At 31.6% G+C, this 18974-nt stretch overlaps 1 protein-coding gene across 9 annotated transcripts in view; it reads left to right on the top strand.

The window, feature by feature from the left end:
• Positions 1-18974, top strand: part of Rbp6 (RNA-binding protein 6) — a gene marked incomplete at its 5' end in the record, with an annotated part of 88972 nt that overhangs the window by 29534 nt on the left and 40464 nt on the right. For 4 of the 9 annotated variants that reach the window (XM_014439001.2, XM_014438998.2, XM_014439003.1 and 1 more), the window contains 1 exon segment: positions 11189-11254. In XM_014439001.2, the coding sequence (XP_014294487.1) occupies positions 11189-11254 (66 nt within the window). 9 annotated transcript variants of the gene reach the window in all.

Raw genomic sequence — 18974 nt, 5'->3', positions numbered from 1 at the left:
TTAAAGCGCTTGCAACTGGTAGTCAAAGATAATCTACGTTAAGAGCGGTCAATAATCCGGTAGGTGGAAAGCCACACTTCTCCCTCCCCGAAATCGTGAGATCCGTCAGCCTACTGGAGGTAACTCATACAGACCGAACTGATAATTCAATCCTGTGTACTTTAATTGGGCTGTCTTCCAGGATGTCTTATATTCGCGTGAAGGTTTGGTCCCCGAAATATGTCTTCGTGCCTCTTCCGTAGGTCCCGTAGCTCAGTTAATCTAGAAGAGGTTCCAGTTTTAGTTAATCCTCTCCCCTAGACGCCCTGATGAAGACATGAAATTCAGGTCGAAACGTCAGCATAATTGTTTCTTTGCTGACCGCACCCCTCCCCTCCTCCTTTCCCCGAACATCTTCTCCAATCATTTAATCTAGACTTTTGATTTTTTTTTTTTGATATTCCCATAGGTAACTACTCTATTCTTACCAGACTGGGAAGGTCTAGTTTTCATTCTGTGGGCTAACTAACTCCCTTAACTTCTTCACCTACAAAGATCTCATCAAATTTTGAACGGAACTGTATCGTAAAACCATAAACCATGTTTATTATCATTAGTTTCCAATGCAAATGCCTATTATTTCTAGTAAATACGACAAATAAATTTCCACATAACCGAATAGTGTAAATGTTTAATCGAACATTCAACCCTTTCCACGAAAAGTACTTTACGTAGTTGTTAATTCGAATGATGTAAATGACCAATTAACATTAAAGTGCATCCAATTTGATGAGTAATGAATTAGTCGCTAGTAGAGCTAATCTCATTGGATATTTATTAGTCAATTATGGTCTGTTAATTAACCCAGCTATCCAGGCTCGATTCCCGCCTACGTGGCCATCATAACGACTTCGTTCCAATTGCTATTTTAAAATATAGGTGGTATGGGGTTCCACTAAACCTTCGAATTCCTCTCGTAACCAATCTTTAAAATCCAAAATCCTCAATGCTCCTTATTTTGTTACTAATAAAACCATCCATAAAGACCTAAATGTTCCTTATGTAACCGGATCTAGTCCGAACCCGATATCATTCCTTCCATAATAAACTCCCTAACCACCTAAACCCACTAGTTTCTAACCTTGCTTCCTCTTCCATTCCTGGCGATCCTCCGAGGCGCCTGAAAAGAAGATGGCCTCGTGACCTTATATTGTAAACTGTTTTTAGAGTTCTACTACTGGGTAGTTTCTCTACATCCTGTATCATATCATTATGCCATTATGATCAAATTTACTTGTTGTATTTTTTATACAGTTGTAAATATCAATAAATAAATTTAAAAAAAAATATAGGTGGGAAAGTGTTTACCGCGTTTAAAGCGCGACTTGTAGAGCCTCCGATCGCTTGTTAGCAATGATACGTATATACAAGAGCCCAAGAGGAAAAAAAGGCAATTATTTCTCCCTAATTTTTTATTACTTTAATGAACACTATGTATAATTACTAGTCAAAATTGTAGGTAGGGGGGAGTACGATTGTACCAAAGCATTAAAAATATATTTTTTCATTCAGAGCTCTATATCTTTAAAACTATCAACAACACCAGACAACTTAATTGAACACTACATAAAGTAGAGTAAATTAATAGAGCTATTTACATTTGATAATTCCCGGAATATAGCTTTCTAAAAAGTAACGTTTCATAATAAATTCATTGAAAAATCAGTATTTTGGTCAATTTATTTTGAGCAATCTAAATTTCGAAAACCATTCGACGTACAGATACACGTACTGTGAAGAACAGTAAGAAGGGAAAAAATAAAATAAAAAAATAAAATTTCATTAAATTAAAATAAAAATCTGTACCACTACAACCCTTGAAGGGTCAGAGGTCCAGTGCTTTGTAAGGAAGTACGGTTACTAGACTAACGGTTGTGCAAGGAGGTGATTTGGTCAGAATCACGTTCCACCGCCAAGTTTCATTATCATTATCATCAAAATTTTCATTAGTTTGGTAAATTTAAAAATTTTTTTTTCTCGATATTATAAAGTTTTTTTTATTAAAAATTACAAAACTATGGTATTTTTAAAAATATATTGTAGATAAAAGAATGAAGACTAGTTTCGAACAAATATTTTTGTAGGAGAACTTTGTGTTAACTTCTACTTCTAATTTCTGAAGTCCCAATGTATTTTCCCTTTCCAGAACCAGAAGATACAATTCGATATCACTAATTTTTTTCTGATATCATCCCTGATCTCTACAGGACTTTTATTTTAAGAATTATTTATGGGATGAAGAAATGAGAGTTTTGTCGGCTACCTTTCTTATATTTCTGGTTGATATCGATTTCATTAACGTATATCATCACTCTTCATTTCCACCATCTAGTATTTCTGTAAAGTAGATATTTGCACATTTATTAAATTTTGTTTTTAGTATTTGTCTGTTGTAGATCTTTTTGAATTTGATTTATTTATTACACTTGTTTTTTATTTATTTGTTAACTTATATATCTATCTTGTACCCTTTATCCTTCTTACCATCCTTATAAATAAATACCTGATATTTAACCTTAATATAAATATAAAATAAAATTAAAGTATTTGAACTAACAATAATTTTGAAATAAAGAAACTTTAAATAAAATATATAGTAAGGTGACAAAAAGAGAAGACATTTAATTGAATGAAATTCACTCTATACCAAGAAGTACATTCCTTTGTGCTTGTATTATCTTTGCCATTAGCTAGTCAATTTTTTTTTATTATTATATGTTTTTACTTTTACACATACACATATACATGGAATATATAATTCGATTTTGGAGTTACCTTTGGGATCCCCTGAGTTGAAATAACTGAGTTTTGCAAAATGGCCTGTGTGTTTGTGAACTGTCTTGCTAAAAAAAAAAAATAAATATGAAGCTGAAATTATATATTTAAGACGTTTATATAGTCTGGGATGTTACAGTATCTTTTTGGCTAAAATCGACCGACTGAATGTAGCACTTTATGGAATCGATTTTTATCAATTTTTCATATTCCAACATTTGGAATTAAGTAATTTTTAATGCCAGATAGATATTCTCATTTATATAGTCTTACACAGAGTTGGATAACTAGGAAAGTAATAGGTAAAGTTGCCATAGATACGATATTTGTTTATCAATGGTTCATTCATGAATAAGCCTCGTATCCATGGCAACTGTAGCTTTTTTTTGCCAACATTTTTTCCATCTCTGATCTTATAGGGCTTTCCCGATCACATGACTGATGCCTTATCTTTTGCTAAACTGTTTTATTCTTGGGGAACCATAAAGGTACGAACTTGTATTACTGCAGAAAATATTTTTTTATTTATTTATTTATTGATATTTACAAGTGTATAAAAAAATACAACAAGTAAATTTGATCTTAATGACATAATGATATGATACAGGATGTAGAGAAACTACCCAGTAGTAGAACTCTAAAAACAGTTTACAATATAAAGTCAGGAGGCCATCTTCTTTTCAGGCGCCTCGGAGGATTGCCAGGAATGGAAGAGGAAGCAAGGTTAGAAACAAGTGGGTTTGGGTGGTTAGGGAGTTTATTATGGAAGGAATAATATCGGGTTCGGGCTAGATCGGCTAAGGAACATTTAGGTCTTTATGGATGGTTTTATTAGTAACAAAATAAGGAGCATTGAGGATTTTACGAAGGATTTTGGATTCTTCTTATTGTCATGTAGATCAGTCTTTTGTAATGAATTGGAAGTTTAGACCGTTTGTCTAGTAAGTTCTGTAATAGTCGGAATCTGCGTGCAGTTTCCTGTCAGAAAATATAATAAAAAATATCATAATTTTCTCCTTTTTGAAAAAAAAAAAAAAGTTAAGTGATAATTATGTGATTTTATGACTTTTATTTTTTTTTCCCCCTTTAACAATATAATATAACAGAAGCTGTTAATTGTTAGATTGTCTTTGAGCATTACGGGAAAAGTTGGACTGTTAAGAATTAATCTGCTCACCAATTAATTTATTTAAATAATGAATACCAGTCTCAAGAAATGGAAAAGATTATATATAAAAGTAACTGTTAATTTCATTTAACAGATGAGTATCCTTAGTATATAACGTCTCTCAGGAGGTTATCATTTGGCTTCCAGCAGAAGAAGGCCCCTGCACAGAGAGGAGAGGAGGATAAAGTGAATTTATTCATGGAACCGTAGCGGGGTCACATTTTGCGACCGCTGGAGAAGTTAAACTGTAAGCCGAGGTTAAAGTCATCAACCCGCCCCCCCCCTACCTCAGTGAGGTTAAATCGCACGGCACAAAAAGACCCTCCCTCCCCTCCTTCCCCCCTCTCTCTCTTTCCAACTTCATATAAAGTTGTAGCGGGACTTAGCCCTTACCCCAATGCCTTCCAGATAACTGCAGTATATTGTTCCAATAGCATCCATTTCGTTTTGTTCGGTTTGTTTCCGAACTTGTTCTCAGGGCGTGTGCACTCATGCTGCAAAGTTCGCCCCCAACTCCCGGTCTCTTTGCAACTGAATGCTGCAATATCTGAGACATGTTCTGTACCCGAGATCGTATCGTATTCTATTGTTGTACTTTCCTCTGTTATTTTTGCGTTGCTTTGAAACTAAATTCGATTGTATACTGTTCCTTAGGCGCTCTAATATCGTATTCTAAAGAAATATGAATAAGTTGATTAATTGTTATTATTTTATTAATCTGTTATTTAAGATCAGGTAATTAATTTAAAAACACGACTTTTGTTGATCCTTTATCTCAAATTTTTTTCCTCAACCTTTGGACAGGAGACCAAATTTAAAAACTTCATTACAAATTGTTGTGCTTTGATCAATTCACTAATCAATTAAACATATATATTAAAAAATAATAATAAATACAAATTAAATCTATAACGCAACAAACCCGCGTCAGGGGTGCAGAACTTTTTAAGGACTGTTACTAAACCAACGGTTGTGCAAGGAGGTGATTTGGTCAGAATCACACTCGACCGCCAGAGTTTTACCCTAGGTTACCTACCTCATGAGGCTGGGTGGACCCAGGAAGGCATCTGAACATACTAGATTGACTCACAAAGTAATAGAATACATAACTATCTCTCACACTCAGATTCGAACCCTAGTTCTTGGATCTAGTAGCGCAGTCCCTTACCACTAAGCTACCAGATTCAAAATACCTATACAATGATCATATTTTTTCATTTGACATTCTGTTCTTCCATTTCATTTAAAAAATTCGTTTAGTTAATCGATTTGGGCCTGCCAATGAAGGTTATAAATTTGGATATTTGAAATTAAGATATACTTGATAATGTACTAAGGGTCAAAACTTGGAGAAAAATATCATAATAAGTTATAAAAAAATAAATAATTGGTTTGTTCCAACACGAATTCAAACTATCATCAAATCTCTGGGGCCATTCACAGTTCCAACTGTAGTTCCAAATCGGTTTTAATAAATATCTGAAATCATAAACCCCTAGTTATTTTCGAATTAACCTTTTTATCAATCGATTTATACTCAGAATAACGGAACAAAAAAAACATTAGAAACTATTTTATAATCAAATATAATTAAAATTATCCATGCAGTCTTGCATTATTTATTTTATTATAACTCTCTTGTTTCGGCCATTCCGGATGTTTTCAAGGATCTTATTCATAATATTACAGCTGACATAGCGATCATAGAGCTCATTCATATCATATTTACAAATACATAAATTAAATGATAACAAAAGAAGAAATAGAATAACAAATAAAAAATTTAGTTTAATTTTAAATTTGCCTTTGTGAAATGTTAAAAGATAAATTTTCAATAGCCTGCTTAATTTGGTAACAATGTTAGTTATGTTATTATAAATAAGATCCTTAAGAATGGGCGAAACGTAGGAGTTACAAGAAAATAAACTAGTGTAAGACTATATGGATATTTTTAATTATAATTTATAAACTAACCTGTCTCAGAATTTGAGATTTTATTGGGTACTCGAAGGTCTTAGTGAAATTCTTATCTTTGTATTGAGATTCTCGTTCTGTTGAAACTCTTACTATAGGAGGGGTATTCATGAAGTTGTGTTAAATGTAAAATGATTTACAATACTAAATGTTACAAGTATAGGATTGTGAGCAGCCCTATTTAATGTAATTTTAAATGCACGAGAGCTCCTAGCGGATTTTTTGAGCAACTTGTTTATTAACCTGTCCTTCGAAAACTTCTTGTTATTGTTTACTTTTAAGTTGTTATTGTTTATTAGGACTAAAAGGTGTAAAACCTAACAATCATCAACGCCCATAAAAATATCTATCTTTTGATCAAAGTAATTTATTACAACTTAAAAGCCTAAAGTGAGTGAAAAGTTGTAGTTATATGAAAGTTTGGCTACTGAGTGCCTTGCTTAAAAACATCCAAAGCAATACTCACACAATCAAAACTCAAACTACGAGCAAGTAACCTAACACAGTAACTAATAAAACGGTGACGAGTTCAACTGGTCTAATACGTGACGTCATTCTCTATTTAACAGTCTCTTAACCATGTTATATCCTTGATGATGTACTATAGGTCAAAACTTAGAGAAAAATATCAATGAGATAAAATATCATAATAAGTTATGCTGTTAAAATAAATATTAAGTTATAGATTATTTTCTGTTATAAGAAAAAAAAAATCATTAAATATACAAAAATAAATAATTGGTTTGTTCCAACACGAATTAAAACTATCATCAAACCTCCCATTCGCTGTACAAACTCTCATTCCAAATAGGTTTTAATAAATATCTGAAATCATAAACAAATAGTTATTTTCGAATTAACCTTTTTATCAATCGATTTATACTCAGAATAACGGAACAAAAAAAAGTTTAGAAACTATTTTTTAATCAAATATAATTAAAACTATCCATGTAGTCTCGCATTATTTATTTTATTATAGCTCTCATGTTTCGGCCATTCCGGATGTTTTCAAGGATCTTATTCATAACATTACAGCTGACATAGCGATTATATCGTTTTAACATGTTAAAAGAAGGAAATATTTCTCCATTTAACATGTGTTTTTCCATTTAACATGTTAAACTAAAGATCATGAATACCCCTATCTGGAGGTGATGGGTCCCCGCAAAGTGATTAATTGTTCTTACAATAAATTAAACTATTTTTTATTTGTCTCGAATCCAATCCTGACCATCTCCCGATTGTTTAACATTCCCAACCCCCTCTCTCCCGAATGCCCCCATAAAAGTTGTTTATGTTAGTTCTACAGTAGCTAATCTGATTATAAACTGAAACATCGTTCCTGATTCCCTTTTCCCTTTGTACAAATATCAACAAACTGTATCGTACTACAGACAGGACCCGTGGCGCAGCCTGGTAGCTAGAGCTGCAATCAAAGGACGTGTTGGTATTTGCGATGAGGACAGGACAAAGGCCACCACCAATCAGTCCCTCTCAGTCGATCCTAATGGCCGCCTTTAATCAACTACTGTCCGGCAGTAAAAATTCTAACTGTTCATTTGTTGACCTTGTGTATATACACTTGCCGTTAGATGGGGTATCGGACTACCATATTGAAATAACACTGAGGGTATCAATTAACACATTTTAGGATTCTATAAGTCCGAAAGAAAGTAATTTATTATAAATTTTATTCTGTTGTCTTCTCATCTGATTTCTTTTGGTGTCATTTCGCGTAGAAGGTGTCCATACCCGAAACAACCTAGAGTCAGTACTCAGTGGATAAAAAATGCAGTTATCTCACCCCAATTTTTGATAACTTTAATGAAAACTATGTATAATTGCTAGTCAAAATTGATGAGTCTGCCAAGTATACGTAGGAGGAATAAAAAATACTGTTTTTTTTCAAATTAATTTTTCATTCGGAGTCCTATATCTTTAAAACTACCAACAACAATAGAAAATCTAAGAGAACATCATATAAAGTAGAATAAATTTGCTAAACTTTAACGTTCAATAGTTCTCGAGATATAACTTTTTAAAAAGCATTATTTCAAAAAATAGAGTACAGAAGAGTAGTTAGTGAATTTATTTTTAAAAATCTATATCTTAAAAACCATTTGACGTACAGATGTCTATTAGCATTCAAATTAAAGCTAGTTTAATGAGCTATGAAGTAGTGTATGAAGTTTATTTTCATAGGAGTAGTAGTTATCATGATATTTGCTAAAATAAATTGATTTAAAGTTGTTCAGATAAATTTTCATTTGCCAAATTTATATTCACATGAGAATATCATAAAAACCATTATACCTAGGAAGATAAGTGTCATAAACTACTTTATAGTAAGTTAAATTTCCTTTATTTTGAGTGCTGGCAGACATCTGTACGCCCTACGGTTTCAGAAATTAAGTTTTTCAAAACTTAAACTTATTGTTCGAACAATCATAAATCAATTTATTTTATCAAATATCATGAAAACTATTATTCCTTTGAAGATAAAGGCCATAAGCTACTTTATAGTACGTTAAACAAGTTTTATTTTGATTTCTAATCGACATCTATATGTCACATAGTTCCTGAGATATGGGTTTCACAAAATAGATTCACTAACTATAAATCTTTCAGTGCATTTTTAAGAACTGTTGCTTTTTAAAAAGCTATATTTCGAGAACTATTGGACTAAATAGCTTTATTAGGGTTCATATTTCTGTAAATTTACTCTCCTCTAAATAATTTTTTTTTTGCTTGAAGAAGTTTGTCGTGGGGTGCGGTCAGCAAAGAACAACATAAATAAACAAAACCACATTTATTTATTTTATGCCGACGTTTCGACCTGAGTTTCAGGTCTTCATCAGGGGTTGTGTCGTAGAGGAGGGAAAGATTAGTACTGCAGTACTACGACACAACCCCTGATGAAGACCTGAAACTCAGGTCGAAACGTCGGCATAAAATAAATAAATGTGGTTTTGTTTATTTATGTTGTTCTTTGCTGACCGCACCCCCCGACAAACTTCTTCAAGCATTAATCTACGGTCAACTATCTACACCTCAATTTTTTTTTTTATATTTTCGAGTGTTGTTGTTAGTTTTTAGGCTAGAGAGCTCCCAATGAAAAATAAATTTTTTTTTTTTTAGGGTTTTGAAACAGCCGCCATTTTCTATTCCCCCTACCTATACTTGGTAGACTCATAAGTTTTGACATATTTTTCATTAAAGTTATCAAAAATTGGGGTGAAATAACTGCCTTTTCTTCCCGGCTCTTGTACTATCAATTGTTAGTTTATTTTATTTTTTCAAAAAAGTACATCTAATATAGTCCGTGGCAAAATAAGGGCAATATCTGTCGGTCGGTGCCAAAATAACATACATAAATAATAAATATGAAATAAATGAAATATGAGTTAGTTACACTTTTAATTATTAGACCGCTGTGGAGGCTGCTTCGATTTATAAGATTATAAAAACAGTACAATATTAATTAATTTCTACCGATAAAACTTATAATTCAATTAATTAAATACGAAATACTAAAATGGAAATAAAGTAAAATAAAAAAAATTAATGAAATAACTTATGAAGTGAATAATAATGATACGAATTTAAAATTATAAATTAATAATAATGAGCCAATGAATTCGTAATAAATGTAGGGTGATCTTAGTTAAGAAATAAGAATAGAATATAAAATATATAATAAATATAATATTATACAGCATATTATATAGAATATGTAATAAGATACCTAATATAAGAAATAAAAATAATAAAGGAACATTAGCTAAAAGATAAAATAAAATAAAATACAAAATACAATAAAAATAATAATAGTAGTAAGAAGGTATTAACCAAATGATTAGTCTTTGAGTATTGTCAACAATTATTCTAATTTATGTGATAAATCTTATTGTGATTAACCATTGGTTAATTGGAATTTCTTGTCTTCTCTATTCGTCACCTTATGTATTTTGTATACCTATATGTTAAAAATAAATTCACAAAATTCTTCATCAATACTCCCAAAAATATCATAACATCCTGATTAACCAATTTACAAACTTTATCTGTGACGACTGTGAAATATTTTAAGAGTTTATTTGGTTATGGAATGTAACGTTTATAATATTTATTACGATGAGTTCACAGTTGACCATGGTATATGAGGAGAAGTTGGCGATGCGATCACTGAAGAACATTAATAAGTAAAAACATATTTTATTTGTGCCAACGTTTCGGCCAGAATGTTAGACTTTCATTAGGGCTAAAGAAAATAAACATCATGATTAAATGGACGTGTTATTGTTTTTCTGTACTTCCATTTATTCATTATTTTTATTATCTTGTTTACTGTTCATAGCCCTGATGAACGCTTGAAATTCTCTCCGAAACTTTAGCACTAATAAATTAGTTTTTATATTATATATACAAATAATCGATCATATAATTTCAAATATGTAGAAGATGGTCCGACGTTTGGCTCCACTTAGTAGATCTTGATCAGGATCATTCAAGTTAAAGTATGTAAAGTATAATAAAGCCTGTAAAGCTATCAACTTGAGCAGCCGTGATGAAGCTCTAAAAAGTGGGGCGAAACGTCGGAAATAAATTGTTGTTAACTATTTTTGTTCTTTTTGACTGGAGCCCTGACCATCTTCTTCAAATATGTTTTTCACTGACTCCTCATACATAATATTTATTATGGATATCCACTTCCAAGCCAGTCCTGGTGAAGACTAGAAATTATGGCCGAAACTTTGGCCGCACTCCCAACCATCCTCTTTTCACATGTATTATCCACGGTTAACTATCTGCTCATCGTAATCTTTTTGGATTTTACAATTCGAGTACCTTAGTAAAACAAAAAAAACAGAAATAATATCAAAACAATATGGAATACCTGTTGTTTAATATATTTAAAAATATTTTAGTCTCAATAATTTTTTTTTTTTCAGTTTTTATTATGTTTCATTTATATGAATTTCTTAATTAACTTATTTATGTTTGTTTTGTTACTTGCTGTGCATGTCAGATGTGTTGGTCTATATAAATTATGTTTTAATGTACATAAAACTCCATAAAGATGTCAAATAATACAAAATAGGTAGCACTTTGGTGGAGCCTGTCTTCAAAAAACACCTCACTAATGTTATTTAATTTTTGTTGTTGTTTTTTTGTTTATGAGCCTTGCCTTGCTGGTTTAATATCTAATGCTGTATTGTGTTTGTTGTGTAGTGGATCTCACTAACGGACAGCTCACTCCCAACAATAACACACCACTCCTAACTCAAGCTTTATCAGGTAATTTTCTAACACGTCCCATTTATTTATTATTTATAAACCTATCTTTATATATTAATTATTATTTATATTTATTTTTAAAAAAATAATAAAGGAAGGAAATTATCATTAATGGCTCAAACCATGGTTAGATAAGTATTCTCATCAAACATTTGTCAGAGAACGGCATAAAATGTTATATATCAGATATTCTGATTTTTTCTCCTTCATCTATTCTTGACAGTCATATTTGCTAATTAGACTGCCATAGCCATATTTAAATTCTAAAAGTCCTTTCACCTGCTCAAACATGCTTGAAGTTGAATTTGCACTTGGTCGCACTAACAAAAATAATTTGTATGCCCCAAGGACATATAAAAATGGCTACGAAAGTTCAAGCATGCTTCAGAGCTTATTACAATCTTGATTTAAATAAATATAATTATTAAATTATAAATCAAGGAAATCAATTTTTATTTCGATTACTTTTTATTTTGTATTTATATTATACAAACGAATTTACCTAAACTAAAAATGGCGATTAATGAATTTAATGATATCCATTATACAATAAATATCCAAGATATTGTTTAAAATTTTATTTATTTCAAGTAACTTCGTCTGAATAATTAAAAAAATATAAATTTTTAATTTCATATCCTGTAATCCATAAATAGTAATCGAAATTAAAAGTGATTATTTAGTTTTACAATTTTTAATATTATTTATCTAAATCAATGTATTTATATATTTATTATTAATATGTAAATTTTTATGATTTACAAATTAATTTATTTTTAATTAAAAATAAATATATATTTTTTCATTATTAGTTTTTATAAAATCGTAATATTTATTTTATTTATATTTGTTGTGAATGTATATGATGCAAATGTTTTTAGTATAAATATATTATCACTATTATGTTTTCAGGGATATATCGATGTCTTCACAGTGGTGCTAGGTACACTTCCACTAACTTTACGAAAAATGCAATTAAAGGTTTTAATTGTATTTTTCGTATAGTTAGTGGAAATGAGCTTAGAACTACTGTGCAGTAAGCCACAGTTGATATGATTGTTGTTATTTTGATATTTTTAAACTTTTATAATTGGATTTCTTTATTGTAGGCTAAACATATATTTTTATTTTTGTTTTATTATCAATTACTATTCCAATATTTTGAATCTTTGTAATAATATTTCGTTTTTTTAAAATTTAAAATTGAATTTTATTTTTCATACATTTATTTGTTGTATATGTCTACGGGATATTTATTTATCTTATCAGCTGTTTTAATATACATCATAATCTGTATAACTGAGATTTCAACGAACCTAGGATTTTTCATTTACGTAGTTTTATAAATAGGAAAGTTTAAAATAACAGTTGTCTTGTTCATAGAGGATTCCGCTAAGAGAATTCGAAATATAAACGGTTTTTAATTTATAGTGGTAAAAATTTATATATAAAAATATCTATAAAAAACTTAAATTTTTATATATGAGAGTCATTTATAAAATTTAGAATACTCTGCTAAACATATTTATTTTTCTGTCAATACATTGAGAAGGAAATTTCTCCTTCAATGCTGTAAGTGAATTATATCTACCCCGTCCATTTCTCTCAATAGTCTTTTAAATTATTTTAAATTTTACGTAATACGTTATTTTCAAAAACCTTATTAAGAATAATAATTAAGAAGGATAATAGTTGTTTAAATTCTAACGTATAAGTTTTCGGACATACGGCTCGAGCTAAGAAGTTTTGAAATTGAAAAATAACAAGCATTTCCCGCCTTTAACCTAACTTTTATTTCTTCGTTAATTTCATTTTTTTCTAGATGCCGTAGAAGCTAAATACTTAAACCTAACTACCTGTTAAAATGGATTTCCTCCTATATCTATATCACCGAAATCGCTCGCGTTTCTAATACTAACCTTATATTTTGTTTTATCCGTATTTATTTTGAGACTTAGTTCCTTATCAGAGTTTATCAACGTAGTTGTATATTATTTAATAATGTAATAAATATTATTTATGTTTTAAAAATATAATTCGACATAAAAGAGGACCATAAAATACACTAACGACTTGTTTAATTGCGCGCGAACGCCTTCCCTTGCCAAATTTTTATTAAAAAATACTCTTCCTTCAGACCCTCAGGTTTTAGTTTCCTTTCCTTTTTGAACCACTAAAGAAGGCTTAAGGAGTCTTATTTTTGTCCCAGAAGATTAATGACATAATCTTCTTCTTATATCTTGGTTTATTTTTTTTTCTTCCTCTCAACGACAGAACGTTCAAAATGGACGTATCATTATTTTTACAGTTTCCAACCATAATTATTTTTATGCTTCTTTATAATTAAGATAGAGTGCAATAATTTAAACTATTCCCCCCCCCCGTTTTATTTAAGGGAAATAATTTTTTTATAAGCAGGAGAACGGTGGAATTTTGGTAAGGCACGATGCTACTAATCTAAGGATCCGAGTTCGAATTTTCTGTTACACTCTAGCCGTGAGTCAACCCTGTGGGGTCCACCCAACCTCATAAATTAAGTATTCTTAATTGGGCAAAAATCTGGTCCAGGATGATTCTAACTAAATCCTCCTCCTACAGCGGTACAGATTTTAATTTTTTTTTTAGCAAGAAAATTCCCTGGTAAGGCGCTTTGCTACTAGCGAGTTTAGTTTTATTTACACAAAGTTAAATAAGCTCTCATGTACGTATTATTATTATGAATTACCCATTAAAGTCAATTTTAGCTGGCTTTGAATGCTTATATACGATTGTACAAATCTTGGGTGTTTTATACACAATTTGGAGCGCGGACACACAGTGGTAAGGCGCTGTGCTACTACTCCAAGGACTCGTATTCGAATCCGAGTGTGACAGATTATTATATACTCTGTTAATACATGCGGGAGTCAACCATGTGGATTTTGGAGCCTTCCTTAGGTCCACCCGGACTCTTAAAAAAGTGGATCCATAATTAAGAAAAAATCACCTTGCACAACCGTTGTTCTCAATAAACAGTACTTCCTTAGAAAGTACTGAGTCCCTGACCCATCATTGGTTGTAGGGATTAACATTTTTTTTTTTTTTTTTTTACTTCGTATATTATGTAAGAGAGTAAAACTAGTTAGCTATCATTTTTCGCCCGACTCTTTTCGGTGCTCACGCTGTATTACAATAAATATGTAATTATTTGTCAGATCCTAACTTTGAAGAATTTAAAAAAAAACTACGTTCCGTCAACTCTTAAACACTTTTTTTGTTACCTAAACTCCAAAGAATAAAACTCTTTAAAAACTAATAAAATTAAGACAATAAATAATCTAAAATATATACACATATATCAAATGCCCTTCCTTTGCCACGTAGCATTATAAGAGAGTGAGATTATGTAGTCTATTCTAATATCGCATAGATTATATATAATTTCAGCTACGAGACCCTAAATGTAGGGTGGTACATTTTACAGTAACGAAGCTACTGCTATGACTGTACTCTCGTGACAGTTCTTTCGCACTAGATATAGCGTGATAATTAGTGGCGATATATGTTGTGCTACCATCACGTTTCAAAGAAGAATACATAAATTTAATTAAAATTTAACTTTATGGCCCAATGCTATGTATTTATGTACATGTTTGTCGTTAATTGTTTGGCAGAAATATAAATTAAATCTGTACCACTCCAACCCTTTCCAACGGTTGTGCAAGGAGGGCTAGCTTTATGAGGTTCGATCGGCTCACGGCTACAGTAAAGTCTGCCTAAGCCGGATTCGAACTCGGAATTAGTAGTACAGCGCCTTACCAATGAGCTACCCACTACCAGTATATATAGAAATAAGTTTATAAAGTATCATTATCTACAAACTCCCTCATTGTTTAACTTCTTTTAAATTATGCTTTGCACCGACTTCCTGATGTTCCGAGTTTTAGATTCATGCATTTATATTATAAAGTTTTGAAGAAGCGACTCCAGTCAAATCAGTTATGGTTAAACTCTCGTATCTCAGACTCTAGTATTTTCATCTTCTTCATATTCCGTAGTGTAATATCGGGCATTGTTGAGCCCTCAAGACATTAAGCAGTTGCAGAGCTCTAAGTTGTAAGTTATGAGCTATGTTCTATCTGTGGTGCGGTCAGAGCATTACTTAGTGGCTTCCGCCCTAGACCACAAAAGGATCTTATTTATGTTAACTCCCAACTGTGTGATGTATTAGCAAGGAAGGTTGCCCATGCATAATCTACCTCACCACAACCTCTTTCCCTCCGAGGGTTCTAAACTCCGCTTCGGTTTACGAGCCCTGCTTTTGATATTGTTCTGCATTCTTAATAGTGTCAGTCCTTTCGTTTCTCTGTTTTACCTTAGCCATTATGAAAATAAAGAATAATAAAACAATTAAGGGCAAATTCAATTAATTTTCTACTCGAATTTTTCTTAATACCGGATATTCATATATTACAAAACCGAATAATTATAAAAAAAATATCTAAAAAGTTATTAAAAATTAAAAAGGATTTTCTTAGTAAGTCAATTTCAATAAATGTTTGAGGTTAAAAACTTCTAAAAATTGAATTTATTTTTTATTCTGTATTTTGTTTTTTGTTTTACAACGTTTCCAGACTACTGTCCCATATCCATGTACAACCTCATTTTTGTCAAAATTTTAATTTCATTAAGGAAATTAAAATTAAAACAGCCAGATTCTAACCCAAGTCCTTTGAGTTCGTAGTACAGTGCCTTACCTCTGAGCCACTATGCTCTCCTTGTATATACTGTTTTATATATTTATAGTAAAGTTACCATATATATAATAAAGTAATGTATATTGCAGAATGAAAGCTTTGCCATGTTTCTCCGAGATAATTTTTATTTTTATATATCCCAAAGTATATTATTATATATTATATATATTGCTTTACTATCAATATAAAATTTATTTATATTGTTATCATGGAAAGAGACCCAATATATATTATAGAGTCTGAGAACATGAGAAGTTTCCTCCATTTCCCTTTGAAGTGTTTCTCACGCTCCTTCAAAATTCAACAGAATATTCCCTGGTCAATTTTCGCTTAGTGAAATTGATTAGTTAAATAATAATTGGTTTTGTAATGCAAATGCACATTTGTGTGATTAAAAAAAAAAAAAAAGGGTAGCGATGGTGCTGCTATAAAAGATGATTTCATTAAATTTTAATAAAGGGTAAATGATGAGACGTGGCTGCTGTCAATCGCCCCCCCTCGCTTCTAATTTACCAAGCGCCGATTGTAATCAAGTTGGCAGCTTGGTATTGGATATTGGTCAAAAATTTAATTTTGAATTATTATCTCATATTTTAAAGTATTGGAAAATAAAAAAGTTTCGAATATATTAATTTATTATTTATTTTTATTGAAAAAAATATAAAATTGTATTTTCCAACGAAGAATCTAGATGTATGTCTTTCTTATTATCTAATCAATAAAATTATAATATACATTATATATTATTATATCTATTATATAATTGATATGTATAAATATTTGATGACATTGGGGGTGGATTTCTATTCTTATAATAAAGTGAGAAAACATGTTCACACTTAAAGTGGTATAGTATTGTAGCGAGAGGGAGCAAGCGTTTCGATCACTACTCACCAGAGCGCTGCACCTCGAGCCTCACCGTAGCTCTCAAATTTACTTAATACTTTTTTTTGTTAAAGACATATTGTAATTTTTATATATTAATAATCACTTAGAAATAGCTATACAATGAATAATAAATGATAACAATGCAATGCACGAACCTATCTCAAGCAGACATGTACCGACCCCTTCTCGGTCACAGCCGCATGGACTAGGCCTATAAATAAAGGGGCTCTAAACCCCCTCTTAGATTTTAGATCCTCATCCTTTCCTGGGTCTAATCATGGCACTGCTTGAGATAGAGAAGTTCATTGCCAATCTATACTAGCAAAAGTGGTCTAACAGTACGCACACCTAAACGATTGCCAATCTCCTCTCCTTCTTTCCAGCAATCTTAGTCCGTCCGCTTCATCTCGGCAACTAGTAAACTGGCTCCTATCTTGACAGTTCTAGTCCGTCCGCTTCATCTCGGCAACTAGAACTGTTACTCTATCTCAGACTCTGTTATCTAGACCTCCTTTCCCTGCGTCAGTGTCCAGGGCTCATCCTCTTGCACGGCCGTTCCTAACTTATAATGAATACGCCTTGTCGTGGGCCTTCTGTAAATTGTATATCAGGCTGGAGAACCGCCTAAGACCAGACAACCCCCACAGTATTTTTGGCAAAAAAAGTATCCCATTCACAATCCCAAAAAAATGGTGCAATATAGCTATTATTAAAAATATATTTAACAAAAATACTACCAAATTAATTATTATATAAAAAAAGTTTAAAAAGTAATTTAAAAAATCAGTTATTGCTACTGAGAATCTACGAAAAGGAAAGGGAATATTGAGCCGACCTGCCTGACGAATTAATTAATTTAAGATCCTTCAAATGTTTTATGTATTATTACATAACAGGCGATGATGACAATAATCATACATAATGATAAAGTACTGTTACTTGACTAAAGTTTTTACACGGAGGTGATTTGGTCAGAATTACGCTCGATTGCCAGGTATTTCCCAAACAAAGTGTACCCACTTTATTTGTGATTATGATCACTTTATTTGTCACATCAGACACTTATCTGGTGTTGTTGTGTCTTTTAACACATGCTTCCTATATGATCACTTGATCTTTAATAGCAACAACAAACCCCTCTATCTCGGAGAATAGCCTTCCAGATTTCAACTACTTTTTCTTTGTCTATGGAGGCTCGTTCAGTTGGCTATAGAATCTCCCATGCAGAGACAAGCACAATTTATGCTTTTTATTATTATGGTTTTCGCTGGTATTTCCTCAGTTTTTCTCCCACAGTAGAGCTTATATTATTATCGTTGGGGATCCCAACATTTAAGTTCCGCTTTCTTTTTTCTTAGGTCTATAATAAGGATGTCTGGGTTATATTATTATTGTTGTTATGAACATCAGTTGAATTATGTTTCGAATATACATCCTGCTACGCCTTCCTCCGGTTTACAGTTCCTACATATCTGTTCACGTGATACAATTCCTCCAGTAATGACTTCCCCCGTCCAGTTGGAGCTATATATATATATATATATTTCTGAATTTCGGGGAAGCTGCTGGGATATAAGTCGGTCGATGTGAGCGTAGAGACGTTAATTAAAGTAGAACCAGAGCGGGCCTGATTTATGTTGTGAGATAGCAATCACCACGCACCCGTGCTTCGAGGGCTCCCAACTTTTTTCGTCTGATATTCTCATTTTTCGATGACGATTCCATTTCAGATATTGTTAAATATGCTTTACGGTCACTTTTCGTTCAGTTTTAAATTGCGTTCTATTTTGCTTGGATGATTTTTGAAATTCCTATAATGAAATATTCTTTTTTATTTTTAATTTTATATATTGGAATGTACAATTGTACAAAAAATTATAATAAGTAGATTTGATAAATATTGGAAGAAGACAGTTGACCGTGTGATAGTCCAGGTGGTGCTCAATAAAGGTATCAAAATAGAAAAACTATTTATTGTTAACCTACATTTCGTCCCACTTTGCAGCGCTAAATGCATGCAGGCTTGCAGGAGGTCAGGGCTAAATGCATGCAGACTTGCAGGAGGTCAGGGCTAAATGCATGCAGGCTTGCAGGAG

This window comes from Halyomorpha halys, unplaced genomic scaffold (assembly GCF_000696795.3).
Source record: "Halyomorpha halys isolate HHAL.00 unplaced genomic scaffold, Hhal_1.1 Scaffold72.1, whole genome shotgun sequence".
Lineage (NCBI taxonomy): Eukaryota > Metazoa > Arthropoda > Insecta > Hemiptera > Pentatomidae > Halyomorpha > Halyomorpha halys.
The sequence above is the reverse complement of the archived record's forward strand: the minus strand, read 5'-3'. Positions and strand labels throughout refer to the sequence as shown.